General features: G+C 40.6%; 2 protein-coding genes across 2 annotated transcripts; both read left to right on the top strand.

Moving 5' to 3' along the window:
* Positions 1-582: 582 nt before the first annotated feature.
* Positions 583-9,137, top strand: dgkab (diacylglycerol kinase, alpha b). Its single transcript, XM_085354022.1, has 24 exons — positions 583-623; positions 692-777; positions 2,041-2,117; positions 2,410-2,554; positions 2,947-3,021; positions 3,176-3,225; positions 3,554-3,628; positions 3,785-3,901; positions 4,007-4,124; positions 4,304-4,392; positions 5,316-5,426; positions 5,734-5,832; positions 5,918-5,968; positions 6,115-6,188; positions 6,334-6,408; positions 6,508-6,593; positions 6,675-6,764; positions 6,851-7,011; positions 7,126-7,190; positions 7,328-7,418; positions 7,523-7,703; positions 7,819-7,939; positions 8,049-8,109; positions 9,057-9,137. Exons 1-24 carry the CDS (start codon positions 583-585, stop codon positions 9,135-9,137), a joined length of 2,220 nt encoding a protein of 739 aa, XP_085210148.1.
* A 3,881-nt stretch (positions 9,138-13,018) lies between these two features.
* Positions 13,019-19,330, top strand: LOC146632059 (putative nuclear hormone receptor HR38). The gene is made up of 7 exons (XM_085353197.1): positions 13,019-13,158; positions 14,536-15,377; positions 16,022-16,151; positions 16,393-16,556; positions 16,693-16,895; positions 17,009-17,187; positions 17,282-19,330. The coding sequence occupies exons 2-7, from the start codon at positions 14,538-14,540 to the stop codon at positions 17,542-17,544; spliced, it is 1,779 nt and encodes a 592-aa protein (XP_085209323.1). The 5' UTR covers positions 13,019-13,158; positions 14,536-14,537; the 3' UTR covers positions 17,545-19,330.
* Positions 19,331-20,015: the final 685 nt, after the last annotated feature.

Raw genomic sequence — 20,015 nt, 5'->3', positions numbered from 1 at the left:
CTGTTAGAGTTCACGAGCCCTCCTCCTTCTGTCCGAGCACCTGTGCAGCACTTCGAGAGCCGAACAAGTTAAAATATTATGTAAATGTGTGCCTTTGTGTGTGGTGTGTGTGTGTGTCAGCCAGGCTGACATCCTGGCTTCACATTATAATCCTGTTTGACGGATGCCCCCTTTTAAAAGGGGTCTTAATTGCTGCTTTGCTCATTAAACTGATGGGAAGTTAAAAAGTGGTTTTAGCCGGACAGGTACACCTGCACAACCAGAAAATCTACAGGCCAGTGTTACATCTACTCCTCCGCTTCTCTGCTGCTGGCAGTTGATCGTCAGTAGTCACAATCTGGAGCTCTTGATGTTATTACTTGTTACTCCTCAGCTCCATGTTTACAGGATGATACAATCTGATTTTCACTACTCTTTCCTTAAAATCAGCAGTGGTCAGTGAAGCAATGTTGTTTTAATAGCAAGTTTTTAGATTGGTATCCGTTAAGAAAAGTATGCTCTGTTCATTAGTGGCAGTCCCAGGAATGGAGGCAAACCAGTTCTGCTGACACAAAACACAAAACATGACGTAAAACATGTTACATGTATGGCTGCCTCCTAGTTTCTGCAGTCTCCTTGGCCAGGTTAGTGCTTTATCTGGGTGTTATTGACACCTCTGTGAATGTCCAGTCACTGTTCCCTCATTCTTCAGGGAGCAGACCAGGATGGCCTCCTCTGATGATACAGAAGGGTCTCTGACTCCTGTGGATTTTATCCAGCTGCAGCACTACATGGAAGGTAAGTTTCCATTTTCTACATTGTTTTTTAACCTGTAAGTAAAGTAAACTGGAACAATAATCGTAATAATAATAAAGTTGACACGTTTATTACAGATTAAAAATGTATATACAAATCCCTTTACACCAAGCACTTGATGCACACAAGATACACTGTTGTGTTTGTATCAAAGGCATAAAACTAAAGCAATGAGTGATTACTGAGGCCAAAGACGACAGCGTCCAGGACAGAATATAAAAACAATGCGTGCATTAAAACTGTAATTAGAGCCACGCAAGTCTCAAGTGCATTCTCACTAACAAAATGCAGTGTAACTCAATACTCTGGCAAATTTCTCTGTTAAATTAATAAAGCAGCGGTAGCTCAATATGCCATTTATTTCACAGTGTCAGTTTATGACTGTAAATGCATTTTTTAAAAACTCCATCCATGTACACTGAATTCAGGCTTTCACCTTTCTGAGGATGAACTGGCCAGATGTGTTATGATAGCTCCGCTCTCGATCTGTGTAACTGTCTTCCATCTAATCTAACACTAACACTAACACTCTTCTTGGCTGCACAGACACTGGAAACCACATCACACATTTACAAAAAAGTGTAATTTTTACTTTACTTTACACTTTTGTTTCACTCCTTTTTAATGAATTAAACATCTGAGCACTGGATAATGTCAGAATAAATATCGGAAGTCTTCAGAACGATTTATGAAGGCAGTGGAAAAAAAAGCAAGATAAGTGGAGACGGGAGTGTCGCAGGCAAAGTCCAACAAAAATATGAAAAGTTAACTTTGTAGATCCTAACCTGCAACACATGTGGACTCTGCTCCTGCATGTAGGCGGAAACATTTCAGTTAAAATTGCAGTCGGTATCACTGCCTTACTTTAATGCTACTCATTCAGCAGCCACCCAAAATCACAAGCGGCAACTCCCAAACATAAGTGCATGCTGCCCCTTCGCTGGGGCTGGAGCGAACGCAGAATTACATGCACGTGTTGACAAAAAAGTGTGTGCTAAAGGGCTGAAAATAATCCACTGTCCACTCAAAGGCTTTAGAAGAAATGAAATGGGTCTGTAGGCTTTTAGTGTTTGCACGCTGGATAATGGATGAATGGATAATTACACTTGCTCCTCTCCAGACCTGGGAAAGGTAGTGTGTGCATTACCTCACACTGCAAGGCCCAAACCCAGATTTAATGACTGACAGTCACAGTGTATCCACATCTACAGCTACGTTTTGACCTCTCTGATCTTCTCCCTGCAGAGAGCAATTTGAGGGTGAAAGATGTGATTAAGGAGTTTCATCCAGGCGGTCGATTCTCTCAGCACAGCTTTGGAGAGGTAACTTTTTTAGGCAATCATATACTATATTTCCCGTGTCAAATGTTCCTAATACTCTACTTATTACAAACAAATCAAACATGAATTTATTCATTTGTATTATTAGTTGTAAAAGTTTGCTTTACCTCTATTTTTAACAATGTGCTTGATTAAAAACGCACACGGTCTTTTTAGGAAGCTTTCTACCACTTTTTTATGACATTTTCTAAAAATCGTAGTCAGACTGTTGCTCTGAATGTAAATGTTTTATCCTTTTGTCTCATTTGGAAATAACTTCAACTTCTCTCTTTAGTGCGTCGATGCCGAGGGCTTCTGTCTCTTTCTCAAGACCTACTTAGAAGTGGACGACTTCCCTGCAGATTTCTGCCAGCGGCTTTTTCGTTATTTCCAAAACGTGGAGCAAAACGGCTCCTTGAAGAGCCCTCAGCCCAAAGAAGGTAAAGACTTTTTATATTCTGACTTTGTTGTCCTTTAACAAAACTGTGCAGCACAGAGTTTGGGGGAAAAATGTTCTTTGCACTCCTATTCAGTCCTGGATGTGGCTGGAAACGCTGCACAAAACTCCCAGAAAACTATCAAAAGAAAGACTGATCTGCTAAGGTAGTATTTTTTCAGTGACCACCTGTTTGTGTGCTTATTATTTTTTTCATATCTTGCTGTCTGGTCACAGTAATGACGCTGAAGGCCGAACTTTGCAGATTAGTGCACCTGGTCCAGCAACAAAACTATGATAAAATACTTACTTTGATATCCCACCAATTTTCATCTGCTGTTTTTTTTAAAAAAACCTCACTAAATCTGAGGACTGTGTTCGTTTCTTGTTTTTCAGGTGGAGTCTTTCTTCGTGATGTGTCCTGTTACTTCTCAGTGTTGGAGAAAGAACAGCCGCGGGAGAAGCTCGAATGTTGGTTTGACTTATCTTTTGATCATATTGGGAGTTTTTATTGTAGTTGCAGCTGCATTTAATCCACATTTATTGCTGAGGTCTTAAAATTGAGGATATGCGACTGTAAAACCCACGGTTAGCTAACTGACTAACTGACTTTGTTTGGTTCTAGTTACATTCAAACTTTACGACAAAGATGGCAACGGACTCCTGGACAGCTCTGTAAGTTACTCAAAATTACTGACAAGGGGATAGATATAGATCTATGTGTATAGTGTAAAAAAACCTGTTGATTCATGTTGAAAAAATTAAGGTACTGAAATTCATCTCTCTAGAGTTAGACTTATATCTGTACATGTGGACTCAGTTTTGGCCAGTTCTTCGCATATATAACTTCTCTGGCTGTAGCATACATAATGTTTTAATTTTGCGATGTTTTAAGTGCATTGCACTTGGCGCCTCGCTGACTGTCTTAGATTACTTTTGCGCGCTAGTTTGGATGGATACAGTTACACCCAATCTCACCAGAACTCTTTTGTCTCTCTTTCAGGAAGTGGATCGTATAATCACTCAAATGATGCGTGCCGCTGATTATCTGGGCTGGGACGTGACTGAACTCAGACCAGTATGAGTCTTTTTTTCTGTTTGTTTCTTCTTCTTATTCTGCATGGCTTTTGAACTTTTTTGTTTACCAGCCCACATAAAGTGTGGCACCTGAAAACACAGGCTGAGGGTGTGACAGAAGATTCGTATAAATTTCTGGTGTTTTGTGATGGAACAGGTGCTCAAAGACATGATGACAGCGATTGATGTGGATGATAGTGGCACCGTCACTCTGGAGGAGTGGCTGAAGGGAGGCATGAACAATGCACCTTTACTTGTTCTGCTGGGGCTGAAGGTGAAAAAAAAAACATTTTATGCAATCCTTCCTTTCTTTGTTAAACTGCCTTGACTTAACTAAAAGATCTGACCAACTGCTGTTATTTTCTCTTATTCCCAAAAGATGACGGAAAAGGATGGGCAGCACATATGGACGATGAAGCATTTTAACAAGCCAACCAACTGCAGCGTGTGTGAGAGCATGCTGCTCGGCCTTGGGAAGCAAGGACTCAGCTGCAACTGTAAGAGCTCACAACCGCCACCAGGGGGAAGCCAAGCTCCTCTTACACTGTATAAATGAACTGGTGGAGACGTGCATTTTACAGTGACACCTGTACACTCTGCTTTCTATCAGCATCGCTGCAGTTTCTGATATTAAACGTTAAGAACCTTTCTCACCCACTGCATTTTCTCCTTCTAGGCTGCAAGTACATCGTCCACAGCCAGTGTGCCAACAAGAATCCCGAGCCCTGCGCTCGTACCTTTGTCAAATCTAAACAGGAAATTGGTGTAAGGAACACAATGATTGCTTTTAATTTCCCTTTGGTTTATGTATATTTCTGCTTTTAGATATCCGGTTACATTTACAACAGCACTTACGTTTTATGCAAAATGCTATTTTCAGTGCGTTTATGGGGATATAGTCGCATCTTCTCTCTTCACCTGTTCTCTTTTTAAAAACCAAACGGCAATGACCACAAGCACATTAAGAACAGGGAACTTTAGAGTGCATTAGTCAGTAAGTGCAGCCTCTGTTTTTTTCACTGTTTTTAAAAAAAATGAGGATTACTGCCTGCACAATCTGCTCTGTACATCTGTTAAACGTCCCACTTTTGCACAAGCACAGATAGTGGCCTGGTCACTTTCTTTCCTGCAGCAGCAGACACAGTAAAAAAAAAAATCAGTAATGAGCTGCTGTGGGAGGTGGAACTGGTTTGTTTTTATTCGATCTGCCAGTTCAGTTCAATCATGAAGCCATAAATCTGCAGCTATTTTCCACAGCTGCTTAGGAGCAGGGTGTATTCTGTACTGAGTCCTTTAAAGTCAGCTATAACATAATTTTTCCTGCAGCCATGCAGGGATGGGTTGCCACATAAGTCGGCTCGAACAAGCCAGCATGAATGAATGAATGAATATGTGAACATAGCGCTACCCATCCATGCTGTCAAATTAGTTGTTTTTTCCAGATTTCAAAAAAGAAAAAAAGTGATCCCAGTGATTTCTTCTGTGATGTTTATACACTAGATTAAAGCAGGTAGGCTCTTTGGTTCACCCGCATCTGCTGGTTGAACTTATCCACCTTTAAAACTGAGTATTCACTTTCTGTAAATATTCATGACTCACAATGTGAAAACAATACCAGACAACGTTACCGCTGGTGCTAAGTGGCAGTTTGTGCATAATGCCTGTTTCGTGCCTCCTCTGCATCTCAGATACCAGCTCATGACTGGATCAGAGCTGATTGCGGTGCCAGCAAGTGTGATGTCTGCAATAAGAAGATCAAAACTTTGGCCGGGAAGCGCTGCGTGTGGTGCCAGGAGTTGGTGAGTACGTTAGTGAATACAGAGATTGCATGTGATCGGGCCTGCTTAGTATCATATCACTGTGGAATCGGAGGTAGAGTGGGGTCCTCCACCAACTGGGTGGCTACCAGCTGGCTCCTCCAGTCAGCATGTCGAAGTATGATGACTCCATTGGAGTGCGAGAGTGTGTGTGTGCACTCAGGCATGGAAAACGGTGCTTGTATGAATGTGTGTAATTGGCTGAAAAGTATTGCTCTGTCTATATAGCTGAATGAGTAAGAACAGATTACCATTTTTAATTTACTGAGTATTGTTTTGTTTTTTTAAGCGTCACGATGAATGTGTTTTGCGTGGCTTATCGAACTGTGACTGCGGGCCGCTGAAAGCTCATATACTGCCTCCGTGGGCCATTTACGCTGTCTCAAAGGTAAAATGACTCTAAATTACTCTATGAATGTAGATTTTTAGGCCATCTGTCTGTGAGCTGGTCACTAAGTTTTTGTTTCTGGCAGGAGGAGGACACCAGCCTGTTGAATGTCACTCTTGATGGCCACATCCTGCAGGTCTCCCAATTTCAAATCTCACTAAATAAACTGAATTTAGAGCCACCAGAGCTATTATATGTATATAAAACATATAACTCAATGTCTGTGTATTTTGCAGATGATTTACATAATCTAATGGATCCTAATCTGTGGGATTTTTTCAGATTGTTCCTGTTCCTCGTACCCACCCTCTGCTGGTGTTTGTAAACCCAAAAAGTGGAGGAAAACAAGGCGAACGGTAGGCAGCACAGTCCTATGGGATCAGAAGTTTCACGCTCCATACTAAAAAATCTGACATTTTGGAGATGCTTGCTTCCATATCAATACATAGGATAATACTGTGTCATTGGCAGTTTATAACAGCTTTTGCTTTGTCTTTGCAGAGTGCTCAGGAAGTTTCAGTACCTGTTGAATCCACGCCAAGTATACAATCTGTCCGATGGAGGCCCTGCTCCAGGGTACAGCAGTGCACATTAAACACATTATAGGACTCTATAGGATTTCAAATGCACATGTCATTTGAGTATATTTATGTTAATGCTGACTCTGTCTTTCAGTCTGCACTTCTTTCGTAATCTGTGCGACTACAGGATCTTGGTGTGTGGAGGAGACGGCACCGTTGGGTGGCTTCTGGATGCTTTAGGTAATGCGTGTCCTGCTGAGTTTCAGACAGCAGGTTGAACTAACCGTCTGAAGTGCTAAATAACATCTCTTGTGATTTTAGACAAAGAAAACCTCCAGGTGAATCCTTCTGTAGCTGTGCTGCCTCTGGGCACTGGGAATGACCTGGCTCGCTGCCTACGCTGGGGAGGAGGTAACAACAATCAAAACAGGAACTTTAATGAAAGTGTCAGATGTCAGTTACATATTTAAGCTGTTTCTATCATAATCCCATGAAAGGATACGACGGGTCAGATTTGAAAGAAATCATGAAAGAGATTGAAGGGAGTGAGTTGGTCCCCATGGACCGCTGGAGTATCCAAGTGATACCGAATGACCCTCATGAGGCAGGAGACCCTGTGCCCAATGAGATCATTAACAACTACTTTTCCATTGGAGTGGTGAGTCACGAACTCTACAGGGAGTTTGTGCATTCATCAGAAAAATGAATGCATTGCATGAAATATGATTCATGATCGTTTTTCATGTGATTGCACTTTCATCCTTGTGTGCAGGATGCTTCTATTGCTCATCGTTTCCACTCCATGAGAGAGAAACATCCCCAGAGGTTCAACAGCAGGTACGAATTTATGTTAGCAGTCTGAACCTTTTCTCATAAGAGGTGTAACAGAGCTCAGTCTACTTCACAAATAAATTCATGGCTTTTTTATTTGTGTGTTTGTTTTTGGTCAAATTCTTGTTCTCTGTCGTTTTAAGAATGAAGAACAAACTTAAGTATTTTGAATTTGCCACTTCGGAGACCCTCTCATCGTCCTGTAAGAGGCTGAAGGACTGTCTAACGATTGAGGTCGGAATTTCTGCCACAGTCAGGCTGTTTTACCAGAACTATGCATATTTGTGAATAATGCTGAAATGTTTTTATTTTGTTTTGTTTTGTATTTGCAACACCAGTGCTGCGGAAAACCTCTGGACCTGACTCGTGTCTCTCTAGAGGGCATAGCTGTCCTCAACATACCCAGCATGCACGGAGGCTCCAACCTCTGGGGTGAGTCTAAGAAGTCTGATGGCGTGGCAGGGCTGGAGCAGAGTGAGGTTATCACTGACCCTGAAGCTCTGAAAATAGTTTCCCAAGGTGAGACTCAGCTGTTTACACTCCTGAATCCTCACATATCATTGTCATAGATTGTAGTCCTGATTTGACATTTACAAACACTGTTAAATTACTCTGCTTTTTAACAACTCCTCAGATATAAGCGATAAACGATTGGAGGTGGTCGGGCTTGAAGGGGTTATAGAGATGGGACAAATCTATACTGGGCTGAAGAGCGCTGGGCACAGACTGGCACAGACCTCCCAGATTACCATTAGGTTGTGAACTTTACCTACTAAACAACAGGAATATTTTTCAGTACCATACAGTGTGTGTATATGTAGTGCAGTATAATTACACATTGCTGTTATTGCTCCCTATGTGCAGGACATCTAAAGCATTTCCAATGCAGATCGATGGTGAGCCCTGGATGCAGCCTCCTTGTACTGTAAGCATTATTAAATAATATGATGAGGGGGAAGAGAAGAGACAACGGCAACATAATGCAATCTAAAACATTTATAAATGTCTTTTGATCAGAAATTGAATCATGTTACTTCTACAGCAAGTATAACCAGAATTGATTGTGATTAATATAACTTAAAAGAGATACTTGAAGCAATTTGGAGGTCAAAAGTCCAAGTGTCCATCTTTACTGACCAGCAGATATTAACACAAGATCATTGGCTCTCGCTTAGAACTGAGTGGCAGCGCTACTTTCAGACCACCTCACAATTGTTATGTGGGTAAGACAGAAAGAGGCAATCATGTGCAAGTATTATGGGGATGTTCCAAACTGTTTCCTTTTTGGAGACATGTTTTGGATTTTGTGGGCCAATATTTGAAGTGCAATTTGCCCTGTTCACAAAAAGACTGTGTCCCCTTGGGGACAGGGGTGTCCTAGCACAGCTGGATAAGTCTGTAATGAGAGTATTAATGATTGGTTTAGTGACTTCTGCTAAAATGTAGACAGTTAAAGAGCAATGGGAATGGTTTCTGTGCGTTCATATCCAAAGACAAATTAAAAAATAACTTGATATGAGCCACATAGTATCTACTGACAGCTGGGCAAATGAATAGTTACCCAGCAACAACAACAACAACAACAACCTTTATTTATAGAGCACATTAAAAGCCTAAGCATACCAAAGTGCTTTACAGAAAAACAATAAAATAATACAGTTAAGAGCATTAATATCAAATATAATAAGAACAGCAGACAATGTTCACAGTAGAAAGCCACTAATAAAATGGACTGCAGCACATAGATTATAGCAGACCCAGTGCCGCATGATAGAGAACACCAAGAATGAAGGAATAATAAAAAGCAGCAACAAAGAAGGAGCTCTGTGGCTAACCTAAACTAACCTAAATTGCATCTTTTATGAATTTTAGATCCACATAACTCACAAGAACCAAGCTAGCATGCTAATGGCTCCACCTACCAAACCATCCAGCTTCTTTCACCTCAAATAGAGTCGTGGCTCCTACGTCCTCTGGCCCTCTGAGGATCACTGCAGCTCACCAGCGTTGGATTGAGTGTGTAACCGTGTGTTGTCATTGTTTACTTCCTTTGCCCCCAGTTCCTGACATCATTTTAAGATACTGCTTTCATAGAGAGATGCCACACTGACAAACCAATATCAAAAGTGCAAACTTGACAAGTTTGACTGCTGCTTTTGTGTGCCAATTTTCATGCAATGCATTATGTTTCTATAGATAAAGGATCAGAGCACATTGTGTACCTACAGTATAAGCACAAGGAACATGCATGTACTAGCTGTATTTTATGTTGTGATGTTTTGTTGTGCTAAATCATATTTACAGTAGTATCTGTACTTCCTTGTGCAGCTTGTGACAAAAAGCAGTTCACCAAATAAACTGTCCTGTGTGTTGACATGTATTTCATTGCCAGTGTTCATCCAGTTGAGAGACAATAAGATAGATAAGAAGATATTCATGTGAATGTTTTGACTGTTTCTTAAAGAACTGTTGATAGAATAATGCAAGGAACTCTTGATTGAATGTAACTGAATATGTGTTTTTTTGGGTTTTTTTGAGTTATGAAAGTGATAAAGAGAGAGGCATTCAATACAGCCCTCCCATATTTAACGAGTTTAATGGCAGCAGCATTCCACTGTGTCTAATACGCCCGGTGTACATACCTGAAATCATATTTAATGTTAGCTTCTTTACCAATTTTGTCCTGTAACCTCACTTTGTCAATTTAATTCTTTGTGTCAACACTTTTATTAGACTCCTTCGCACTGAAAAAGCTTCTCAAACACACAGACATGACTGATGAGGTCATGCTAACATTGGGTGGAAGCTAGCCAAAGTATTCTACTTTGTGATTGAATAAATAAAGTTTAAAGCTAAGATATTGTTTTGGCAATGTGTTTTCAACTTTCAGTAGTCTTGTGTTGGATATTGAGTGTACTTGTTTACACTTGTAATGTGCTTGTACTGGGCTGCAAACACTTTTTCTTTCAAAAATGCCTAAATTCTTCTTGGAACTGATTCAACAAGTTGCTGGAAATATTTCTCAGAGAATTCGGTCCATGCTGACATGATAGCATCACAGTTGCTGCAGATTTATCAGCTGCACATCCATGACATGAGTTTCCCGTTACACCATGTCTCTAAGGTGCTCTACTGAATTTAAATCTGGTGACTGCTGAGACCACATGAGTGAACTCATTGTCATGTTTGGGAAACCGGTTTGTGATTATTTGAACGTTGTGATGAGGGATGTTCACTGTGAAAGATGAATACATTGTGGTTGTAAATGGATTAGCAACAAAACTCAGGTAGGCTGTGGTGTTTAAACGATGTTCAGTTGGTACTAAGAGGTCCAAAGTGTTCCAAGCCACTGGCCACTCTCCTTTGACCTCCGACATCAACAAGGCTTTTTAACCCAGAGGACTGCTGCTCACTGGATACTCATTTTACTCACCAGATGATTGTGTGGGAAAATTCCAGTAAGCAGCAGTTTCTGAAATATTCAGACTGGCACCAACAATATTAAAAGTTGCTCAGTTCTCAGTATGAACTTGAGCAGTATGTCTTGATCATGTCTAAATGCACTGAGTTGCTGCCATCTGATTGGCTGATGAGACATATGTGTGTGGTTGTTTAAGTCTATTCAACAAATACTTTTTGTTTTCTGTCCTTTGGATGTGTGTCTACACTATAATGTCTCCCCATGAAGGTCTTGCAATAATTTTCTGAAGATGCAAAAGAAAAATCTCTTTATTCTTATTGTAAATGGGAGGTTAATTGAGATATGGAATCTGCTACCTGTTATTGTTATATTAATTCACACATTTATTTACCTAATAGGCATGACTATGGAGCATTTCCCTTGTACTAAAACAGGTCAGCCTGGAGTGGGGCAGATTTTGCGTTGGCGTGGGAGGAAGAGCACGAGGACTAATCCCAAGGTAGGCTACGTAGGTTTGGTGGAGAAAAAAAAAAGGGCAACAGCGGAAGTTTGGTGTGACCTGTTTGGCATGTTTGGGCAGGAAGCGTCAGGCGCTACCAGAGAGGAAGATAGCGGGTATGAAAGATTAAATAAATTTTTTTTTTGCCATTAAGCCATTTTAAAAACATGTTCGCAATTACAAATGATACGAGCAGTAATCTTATATTTAGATATGAAATCCTCTTTGACTTTATTTGAATACACAGAGATGATTTAACGCTGCTGGCTCGCGTTAACAGTTCAACAAAAATTCATCGAAAGCACAGCAGCAGTCACTATTTATCGTATTTATTTTCACAAAATCTGGCAAACGAGAAAAAAAAGTTCATTTTTAATGAAACCTATTAAGCATGCTACGTAAAGGATTCAGAAAACTAACACTGGATGTGATACTCTCCCTTTTTATTCGCGTGTGTGTTTTCCACCGTGAAAGATAAAACACAAACCCCCGTAATTATCTCTGGTAACTGCAGGCAGCATCTACAGCTGCGTCATCGTCAGGTCTCCGGTCTCAGTTGCTTGAACAAGCCCCCTCACTTTCTTTACACAAGCTGGATCATGCCCAAGTATCCCCAGAGAGGGTTCAAGTGTTCAAGAGCGTGCTGGTTTGCAGTGGGCGGGTATTAAGTGATGTTTAAACTAATGCTGACAAATTTACAAAGTAAATGTAAGTTTAAATTGTTGGTTTTGACAATAGTTTATACAGGACTCGGGGTATTTATAGTCTTGTAACAGAAGTGCTTAATAAGCACAGACGAAGAGATTTAAAGGTCATTTTTGATCTCAGAAACATCAATTACAAAAACAAATCTAAACAAATTTCTGTTTGAATATTACATATCTGTAGAGTTAACTGACAGCTCCAAAGAAGTTTACAGAGTTAACAGTCAATATGCTTCAGAAGTCACTGACATATTTGGAAATGTGTTTCATAGTCCCGGGTTTGGACATGGAGTTTTGAGTCTTCTGACTGAAGTCTTGCTATTTGATGTTCTGTTTGGTTCCTAATACTTTTTACTTCCTTCTTTATATTTCGAGCCTTTAGCACTTTGTTTCAGTGTATTCCCATTTGTATTCCAGTTATTTATTTTAGTACGTTTGCTTGTATTATTTTTCCTAGCTTGCCCCCCAATGTTCTTGTACGCAACATTTGAATATGTTAGTCATTGTCTCATGTTTTTTATATTTACTTTTCCTTTGTATCCTCATCCCTGATTAGCCTCACCTATCCTTCTTCACCCAGCTGCCACTCAGTCTTATTAATAATTATTATTAATTTTGCATTTGTAATTAAAAATTGTAATGGACGACGCTCTTGAATAATTTCAGCAATTAAAAATGCGAGTAAAAGTATGAAGTAAATATAAAAACATAACAAGTAAAAAGTATATTTCCAGTTAAAACGTTTAAAAGTGCTTGTGATGATTTCCCCCCCAAAGCGTTTAGTTGCGAAACAGTAGAGACTTTCTATTTTCTGAAAAATTGAAAAAAATATGCAGGTGTTTCCCGGTCTGATACCTGATAACACACCCCGCTGGTGTAAACTTGTATAATATCTACATTTCCAGCCAAAAAACGTCTGCGCCTCCAAATTGCGGTTATTTTTAGAATTTTTCATCCAGTAATAGCCCCACGTGAACGCCGCTTTCGTTGCGGTGTATTTTTAGCAGGTACGCTCCCTCGGATCTTGCGTCAATGGAATCCCGTGCGTGCGTCACACGGAAGAACGTCTGCGTCGAGCCCAGAGCTGATTGGCTGCCGACCCGGAACGTTCCACCGCCCCAAAACCATGTTTGGGCACAGGCACGCCTTTTTGTCGATGCAGCCCAAAATAAAACAAGAGTGTAGCGGAGTGGAGCCCGTCTGCCTCGGTCTGACCCGGAGTGTGTTGTGTGTGAATGTGCCTGAATGAGTGTGTGTGCTGACAGAAGCTAACCGAGGTGACATTTATCTTTTTTTCTCTAATTTGGAATAAATGAAAAACGTCAAATTCGGGATATTTGCATAAACCAGGTGAGTAAAAAGTGGACTTTTAGTGAGTTGTTATTGTTTTTTATTTATTACTGCTGCTGTTAGATGCGCATGTTTGCATCTTTACTTCTAAATAAGTATCTCTGTCATAGCTTAAGCTCATAAGGCAAAATGGTTATCAGTAGCTTGAGGTTTGCATCAGTTTACTTACTAATATAAAAACTAATTTTTTGATGGTGTCATATTTGCTCTAGTTCAACTACCTGCCGGAGGTCATGATTTTAAGTGTCCACTTGATTTGGCTAGACCCTCACTGGTATAAAAGAAGGGATATGAGTGTTATATTTAGCCATAATAAACTTAAACAGTGCAGACTGATATTTTTCTAATTCTTATAATATGATGAAGTGAATTATGGGAGTGTATTTTGATATTAACGTGGACATTTTACGGTATCTGCAAGTACTAATATGACTGCTGTGATTCTACTATTTCCATTTGTTCAAATTTTGTCCTCTGTTGTCAGTATGTGCTTGTGTTAATGGCCTTCATGCTCTATAACACTGTTGGGAAATGAGAAGATTCATAAAATTGTTTGCATTTACATGCTGAAAACTATTTGGGCCCTTCGGCAGTTTTGTTTCCACACGATTCAAATATAGCTGTGCAAATTTAAGTTCAACTTTCAAAGAACATGCTTCAGCTTCTGTATTGAGAAAAAAAATAAAAAGCTATAAAATGAAGAAGTAAGGACACTTGTAGATACACGCCCATCCACCCATGCACATAAACAGACTTTGCCACTATTCCCATTTCAGCTGGCAGTCAGCCCACCCCGACATACAATCTGCAACACGCCCCAGTACAGGCGTTGTGAAAGAGGGGTTGCCCTCTACTGAAGGAGGTTTTTAGAGCGTTAACAGCCAGTAACACAATATCTGACAATACCTGACTGCTCCGCTGGACCACCCTCTGCATTTTTTTCAAGGGGACGAATAGGCCCCTTGATAAAGTTAGAGGCATGTTGGGGAAATGAGATGGACATTTCAGGTGTTAATGTTGCCCTCTGTTTAGATTGTTATAGAGGAAGCATTAAGAAATGCTGACCATTATATATCCAGTAGCAATATCTAGTTTCTAACACATGTTTAAAGAGTCAGCTCATTACTGGGGCCATTTGTCTCGAGTGATTTAACTCACTTGGTTTTATTTCGAAAAATGATCACAAAGTCATATTTACTGCACTAATTTGAGATGGGAATATCTGACTTAGACTGTGTTGCTTTAAATCTACCTCACAAAGATGCAGTGTTCAGATAGAGAATTTAATAAAGTCGTGTTTGTTACCCAGAAATGAATCAGTATTTATCTTTAAGGATTTATTTTAGTTGTTTTAAATGTTGGTTTTCTCTTTCCTAGCAATGCCCTGTGTACAAACCCAGTATGCATCCCTGCCCCATGACAACTACTTCAGCTCTGAGTTCTTGAATCCTGACCTCAGTGCCACACTGGTGATGGACTTCAGTGGCCAAAAGGACCAGCTGTCCACATCTTCATTGCCCAGCATCAACACTTTGGTTGGAAATGGCTATGTCGGGGAGTTTGATGCATATTCCTGTAAGATTACCACCTCTCCTCCTGCCTCTACGGTTTCATTCAGCCACACAGGAGTAGCTGAAAGCACCAGCTCTCAGATGCACAGCCAGGCCTTCAAGCTGGATGATCTCCAGGTGTATGGCTGCTACCCAGGATCCTTTGCACTCAACTGCCTTGACGAAACGCTGTCGTCATGCAGCTCTGACTACTATGGCAGCCCAGTCTATGCCACTGCTTCTCCTCCAACACCAAGCTTTCAGACAGAGTCTGCACCTGTCTGGGATTCCCCTTTCAGCCCCTACCCCTCAGCCCCCCTGACCTCTGTGGCTGACAAGGCTGCCATAGCTCAGCAGCTTTCCTTTTTCACCTTCAGCTCTGCACCAGAACAACACTCCCCCATGGGGCAGCAGCACCAGGATGCTCAGCCAAGCCAGGAAGACCACTTCTTCCTGTCTCCTCAGCAGCATGTTTCCCCACTTCACTGCCCCCCAGTTTCTCTGGAGCATAGACTTCTAGAAAGCCCCAAGACAGCGGAGGGTGCCATGATGTCTCCTAAAACGCAAAACCCAGGATCCAACGAGAGTCGCTGTGCAGTTTGTGGTGATAACGCTTCCTGCCAGCACTATGGAGTCCGTACCTGTGAGGGATGCAAAGGTTTTTTCAAGGTAAAAAAAAAGAAAAGAAGATATTTAGCAGCTTTAAGATTACAGATTTGTTTGACTGAGTACATGATGCTGCAGTCATCAAGGAGAATAAACCCGCAGTCATAGCTGATATCTCAGTGTGTGTGTCATGTATGCAACAAGTAACAAAAAAACTGCAGTAATTATGCATGTGTGCACATATGTTTCATATATTTAAGATGATTTAGATTCACTGACAAAGTGAGCAAACCACATCCACCAGAGAGCAGTCATGTTATATTTTTTAAACTGTGCAATCACGGCGATAATTCTTCAGAAATATATTTATAAAGTGAGTTTGTGTGTGCTAACGTAAGACACAAGTGCACAGCTTCAGTATTGGCAAATAATAAAATTATTACATTGTTTTAAAAATATTTTTAGCACTTATACTGAGCAGTAATGTACCAGTTATCACTGTATCTTTGTTTAAGAGAGGCTCACAGTTGATTGAGCAGAAATCCATCAATCTGTTTTCTTAACCACTCATCCAAGTCAGGGTTGCTGGTGATCAGAAATTGATGCTATAAACAAAAATAAGACTTGTGCATTTCAGTCACTTGCAGTCGTATATGTTTGCCACATTATGATTCCATATTAATGTGTTTTCTTTGTGTGTTTGACAGCGAACTGTCCAGAAAAATGCAAAGTATGTGTGCCTTGCCAATAAAGACTGTCCAGTAGACAAGAGGAGGAGAAACCGATGCCAGTTCTGTCGTTTCCAGAAATGTCTTGCAGTGGGAATGGTCAAAGAAGGTAATGCAATGTGATACTCTTTCAAAGCTCGCAGTGGCTAATGCATGACAGCCACAAATCGGGGTTCGTAATGACAGTTTTGCAGCAGCAAAGCCAGGAAGCTCAGAGACATATGTAACCAGAGCTTTACATTGACAGTTGAAGAAAAAGGGAAACGTCAGCTGATACAGCTTTTGTTTTTCAAATGCCGAAAGAGTCATGTAGGAGTCATAAACATGTTCCTCGCCTTGTCCTCTTTTAGTTGTTCGTAGGGACAGCCTTAAAGGTCGCAGAGGTCGCCTGCCCTCCAAGCCCAAGATCCCAGTTGAGGCTTCATCCACGACCCCCAGTGTCAACATCATAGCTTCGCTTGTCAGGGCTCATCTAGACTCAAGCCCAACCATCGGAAAGCTTGACTATTCCAAGGTAACTCAAAACTTGTAGCTAACCCATGTCTTCTTCATCTGAATTTACACTGGTGACAATGTAGAGTCAAACCAACAGCACTAAATAGCCCTCTGAAAATCTCTTTAGCTAACTAACCCTTTTTTCCCCTCCTCAGTACCAGGAGACAGCAGACAGCTCGAAAGAGAAGGAGGATGCTGGTGATATCCAGCAGTTCTATGATTTACTGACTGGTTCCTTGGATGTGATAAGGAAATGGGCTCAAGCCATCCCAGGATTCACGGACTTCTGCACAGAAGACCAGGAGCTGCTCCTCGAATCTGCTTTTGTTGAACTCTTTATCCTCCGCCTGGCTTACAGGTCAGTGTTCTTTCTTCTGCTGTTAAAAAAAAAAGTGTGGTTCACTAATATTTTGCTACATTCCTTCACGTTGGTCAATGCTCTCACTGACGTAATGGTTTAAAATAATTCAGGTCAGATCCAGAAAAGAATGAGCTGATCTTCTGCGATGGCGTGGTGCTCCACCGACTACAGTGCGCTCGCAGTTTCGGTGACTGGATCGACTCCATAATGGATTTCTCGCACAGCCTTCGCCGCTTGAACTTAGACGTCTACTTGTTTTCCTGCCTCGCAGCCCTCGTCATCATCACCGGTAAAGAAGCTTTGTCTGCTTTTAGTGAATTTCATCGCATTTCAAGGTTGTCGTTATATTTGGGGTTTCTCATGGAAACTTCTTTTGCCCTTAGATCGTCACGGCCTCAAAGAGCCCAAGCGGGTCGAGGACTTTCAAAGTCACCTCATCGCTTGTCTAAGGGAACACGTGAGTGGAAATGGATCAGAACTGAGCCGGACGCAACCCAACTATCAGTCTCGCCTTCTGGGCAAACTGCCTGAACTGAGGACTCTGTGCACACAAGGCCTGCAGCGCATCTTCTACCTGAAACTGGAGGACCTGGTGCCTCCTCCTCCGATAGTGGAGAAAATCTTTATGGATACGCTGCCGTTTTAAAATGAACAAAAGAGTTCAAAAGCATCAAACGTGAGGTTTTTCACTCCACTCTACTAAACCTCCTTCTAGCATACGGAGGTGTGCTAGCATAGTTAAAGAGACCATTATTTTTTTATCTTTAAGTGCTATTAAATATAGTACCTGTGTGAATGCTGTAAAAGATTGATATTTCATGACACTGTTTATATATATTTCGTGTGCATTGGTAAAGGTGACTTTTTTGCAGTGCTATTTGTGAATCCTGTCCTGCTATGCAGCCTATAACACATGGATATCATGGTAGATGCCATGCAGTGTTAAATACTCAGAAACACACTAATTTTTTTAAAGCATGTTTTCAGAATTGCTTGATTGGCCCACTCAGAGGCCGAGATTGGAGATGACAGGCAGCTGTGAAAGAGTCCCACTTTTCCACAATAAAATACTTACTTATATCTTTCTATGGAAACTATAGCCGCAGTACTAAACATGCTCATGTGGAAGGTCTTGGACCAAAGTTTACCAAAGTTTTTATTTTGATACTACCAGTTAAAAACCTAATTGCCTTAAGCTGAAGAAAAAAATCTGCCATATCACTTCGCCTGTCACTTTTCAGCACCTTTTAAAGGCTGATTCAGGCGGCTCTCCTGTTAAACTGCATACACCTGTGACGACAGGCTTCTCGGGCTTTATGTAAGAATGAAAATTGACTTGCTAAGTGAAAATACAAAGTGCCTTTTCATAAAACCTCACTCCATCAACCACACTAAGTGAACCTTTATTCCAAACATCACATATAGCAAAGCCCTTTTATCACAGGCATGAGTCACTCTCAGAATTCAAGTGTTAGTGTTGCTAGTGTTAATGCAGTATGTCAAAGAGTGTCCAGTACGTCACACTGTTTAAACTGGAAGGTCATTAAGTTGTGACAGGCTGTTTAAGACATGTAAAATTAAATTGTTCTGTTACAGAGGCACTGAACGTTAGAACCACGGTGGCGCCGTCCAGATCGAGTCTTGTATGATTTGTATAAATTAATGCCAGAAAATTCAAATTCGCAGGCAGACATATTTCTTGTCTTAGGCATCAGATACATTACATGTTGTGGACCTCAATTCTGTGACTGTAAATCTCTCCACCTGTCTTCCATATTTTTCAGAATTGTGCAGTTTTGTTTTGGTTGTTTTTTTTATATACATGTTGGATTTATATTTTGATTTCAAAATGACCGAAAGAAAATTCTTAAGGAATCACGGTGAAACGTGATGACGTGAGCAGCTACGAGCACTTGAGTGTTCAAATGGTATGAAAAGTACTTCTTCTGTATGAGTTTGTGTGCGTGCAAAATAATGCCAGGCCTTTTGTAAAATGGTGCAAAAAAAAAAAAAAATTAAAAGGCAGCGAATACTTGATATTGAATCTTTTGGAAATCACCTTGAATTGACTTTGTTTAAATGTTAGGAAATAGGTAACTGCACAGATTAGAGTTTCTACAATTATCTAAAAAATGGTTGAAAGATAATTTAGCAGTTTTCACGTTCACCTAAAAAGCAATACATCTGCCGTTTATTCCACGAGAAGCAAATGGGATTGTGTTAAGAAGAGCATGTGATGTTAAAATTTGCCACATCAAAAGTGTGGAGCTACTGTGCTGTGGTGACTTCTTGTGAATAAGGGAGCAGCCAAAAGTAACTTTTAAGCCTAAAGACAGCCCAGGAATAAACAGTTATACTTATTGAAAAGGCTTAAAAATGACCACAAAAATAATTAGGAAGGTAGTTTCTAACAGTTCTTAGCTATTTTTTAAATGATGGGTTTGTTTGTGTCACATGGACTATCAGGATATTGACAGTCAATTATAATTAATTAATAATTGTGGGTTCCTTTCTTTATTCCTCATCATATGCTAAAGTAAGATGAACGAGTAAGAGCTCTATGCTGTGGTGGGTTACACATTTACTTAACAGCAAAAGGTCCCCGGTTTGATCCTGGCAGGAGACATGAATCTCTTAGTGGCTCCATCAGGAAAGGTATCCGGTGTAAAAATCTGCCAAGTCAAATATGCAGAGCTACCTACACTGATGATCCCATGTGACTAAGGGAGCAGCCAAAAATGGCTTTTAGGTTACACTAAGATTGCTAGCATGGTTGAGATCTCTTTCCTTCAATGTACATTGAAAATTTCCACCTTAAAATAGCAACCAAAAGTCATGCAGTAGCTGTGAAACCATAAGCATTGAGGCCCATTAAAGAGACACTTGAGAAAGAGAGGCCCGAACGAGATTTAAAAAATGCAAGCAAAATGCTTTCCTCCCTCACTGAAATGGAAATTAGAACAAATAACAGGGTTATGACTCAAAGGTTCAAAACCTCAAATTTGATGCAGTAAAATTAAGAATTACACATTAGTTCTTGTTGTACCAGTACGTGGCGGCCTCCTCGCTGACTCTGCCAGGTTGCCCTTGTTGCATTTTTAGAACAGCACGGCGGGG

The sequence above is a fragment of the Diplotaxodon limnothrissa genome, linkage group LG5, assembly GCF_057381915.1.
Source record: "Diplotaxodon limnothrissa isolate DT_005_m linkage group LG5, D_limnothrissa_male_GT1.1, whole genome shotgun sequence".
Taxonomy (NCBI): Eukaryota; Metazoa; Chordata; class Actinopteri; order Cichliformes; family Cichlidae; genus Diplotaxodon; species Diplotaxodon limnothrissa.
The sequence above is the reverse complement of the archived record's forward strand: the minus strand, read 5'-3'. Positions and strand labels throughout refer to the sequence as shown.

Excerpts from the sequence above, each read along its gene's own strand:
- dgkab (XM_085354022.1), top strand. The coding sequence starts at position 583 with ATGTATGGCTGCCTCCTAGTTTCTGCAGTCTCCTTGGCCAG. Across the intron at positions 3,022-3,175 it reads GCCGCGGGAGAAGCTCGAAT|TTACATTCAAACTTTACGAC; the intron begins GTTGGTTTGACT and ends GTTTGGTTCTAG. Across the intron at positions 4,125-4,303 it reads GCAAGGACTCAGCTGCAACT|GCTGCAAGTACATCGTCCAC; the intron begins GTAAGAGCTCAC and ends TTCTCCTTCTAG.
- LOC146632059 (XM_085353197.1), top strand. The coding sequence starts at position 14,538 with ATGCCCTGTGTACAAACCCAGTATGCATCCCTGCCCCATGACAACTAC. Across the intron at positions 15,378-16,021 it reads GATGCAAAGGTTTTTTCAAG|CGAACTGTCCAGAAAAATGC; the intron begins GTAAAAAAAAAG and ends TGTGTTTGACAG. Across the intron at positions 16,152-16,392 it reads AGTGGGAATGGTCAAAGAAG|TTGTTCGTAGGGACAGCCTT; the intron begins GTAATGCAATGT and ends GTCCTCTTTTAG.